Raw genomic sequence first — 1,836 nt, forward strand, 5'->3', positions numbered from 1 at the left:
TCCACCTAAAACCAACAGGTTTTCTTTCTTTAATTTTTTCCTATTTAGTTCAATCTTTGCCCCGGAAGAAAGAATCACTCACCACGTCGTCGCTTCCGTCATCTAATGACGTCATCAGCCCAGTTCAACTAACATTCTCCTCCTCCTTAAATCCCTTCAAATAATTTAATCAGTTCCTCCAACCATCACAGAGTTAAACCCACGTGACTTTTGAAGTTCCTGTTTTACGATCCAATGGATGTGGAGAAGAGAAAAAGGGAGGATGACGGAGGAGCTAACATCGGAAAGAAAGCCAAAGCGTGCCAAGATGAGGACGGCGTGAAGGTGGTGGTGGCGCCGGAGGATGAGGAGGTGGAGGAGTTCTTCGCCATACTGAAGCGAATACATGTGGCTGTCAAGTATTTCCGGGAGCGTAAAGGCGGCGACCCTTGCACCGACCGTGACTTGACGGCGACGCCCTGGAGCCCGTCGTTTGAACGGGAAGATTTTGAAGGGGTTAAGAACGACGTGGAAAGCTCGGAGCAAAACCGGAATGCGGGTTTGGATCTTAATTCTGATCCGGGTTCTGGTGTTTCGGATTCTTCTTGTTAGAACTAGAAAGTTTTAGTTTAACACAAAGTTTGTATTAAGGTTAATGAGTGACGTATCCTAATTAGTGAATTTCAATTACTATCACTGATAGGTTTGGCAAATCCTACCTGTTAATTGAAGACAAAATTTCCAAAGTACAAATAATGGAAACAGTTTAAATTTAAATTAAGAGTAGTTCCACCCTTACATCCTTTGATCCCAAATTATGAAATTTGTGTGAATTTATTTCATTAAGTGGTTTAGTTATGGCATCATTTTTTGTGAGATAAGGAAACAACGTTGTACAGGCGTAAAGGACAATGAATCAAAGGGGGAAATTTTCCTTCTGCGCGTTACTAATATTGAATTCAAAATCAAATATTTATTAAATCTTATGAGGATTTAAATCAAAATGATATACTAATTTAAAGTTGAGATTTACGTTAAAGTATGTTTGATTGGTGAAAAGTGAGAGTATAATAGAAGTGAAGTAAAAATGAATTTGGCTGGAGAAAAAGATGGAGTAGAATTAAAACTCAATATATATGAAATTTCTCGATAGTCCAATAAGTTTTCGTCCAATTTTATAGGCGGAAAATGAAAGTATAAGGCAAAAAAACAAAAAAAAATATATATTTTATTTTTATTTACTCTATCGCCTATATATATTTATATAAATATATAATTTTTTTTCAATTCTTTTTTTATTCCCACTTATAATACCGTACATATCGCTAGAGAAATGATAATAAAATTATTAAAAAATTATTATATCAAAGTCAACGATGAATACTTTTATTGTTCTTGTTTGATATATATTTTTATTAATAAGGTTTTTAAATTTCTGATATACTAAAATTATATTAATTAGTATAAATTACTTTATGTATTTTTTAATACAAAATGAAGATAAAGGTTATTCAGTAAAATCATAAAATATAGTATTTTCTTCTCAATATGTTCGAATTCTTCGTACAAAATAAGGAGAAATATTTGAGATTTACTCCCATTCCAATCATACTAAACAATTTAAATGAAAATTGTTAGTGTTTCCCCCTGCCTCCCTACTCTCCCTTTCACTTTTCTTTTCCTCTCATTTAAACCAAGCCAACCCTTAAATTACTTTTTTAATTTATCATTTTGATATGTAAAAGTATATATATAAGACAAAACCAACTAATCCAACAAAATTAAAATTGTTAAAAAGCCAATTCAACAAAATTTAAGTTGTTAAAAAGAAATGATTCTTTGAGTACACTAACTGAC

General features: G+C 32.6%; 1 protein-coding gene across 1 annotated transcript; it reads left to right on the forward strand.

Annotated features, from left to right (window-relative positions):
* On the forward strand, positions 235-591 carry LOC105156738 (protein NIM1-INTERACTING 2-like). Its single transcript, XM_011072957.1, has one exon. It carries the CDS (start codon positions 235-237, stop codon positions 589-591), a length of 357 nt encoding a protein of 118 aa, XP_011071259.1.

This window comes from Sesamum indicum, linkage group LG2, assembly GCF_000512975.1.
Source record: "Sesamum indicum cultivar Zhongzhi No. 13 linkage group LG2, S_indicum_v1.0, whole genome shotgun sequence".
Lineage (NCBI taxonomy): Eukaryota > Viridiplantae > Streptophyta > Magnoliopsida > Lamiales > Pedaliaceae > Sesamum > Sesamum indicum.

What these genes read in the sequence shown, in the direction of transcription:
- LOC105156738 (XM_011072957.1), top strand. Translation starts at nt 235, where the DNA reads ATGGATGTGGAGAAGAGAAAAAGGGAGGATGACGGAGGAGCTAACATC.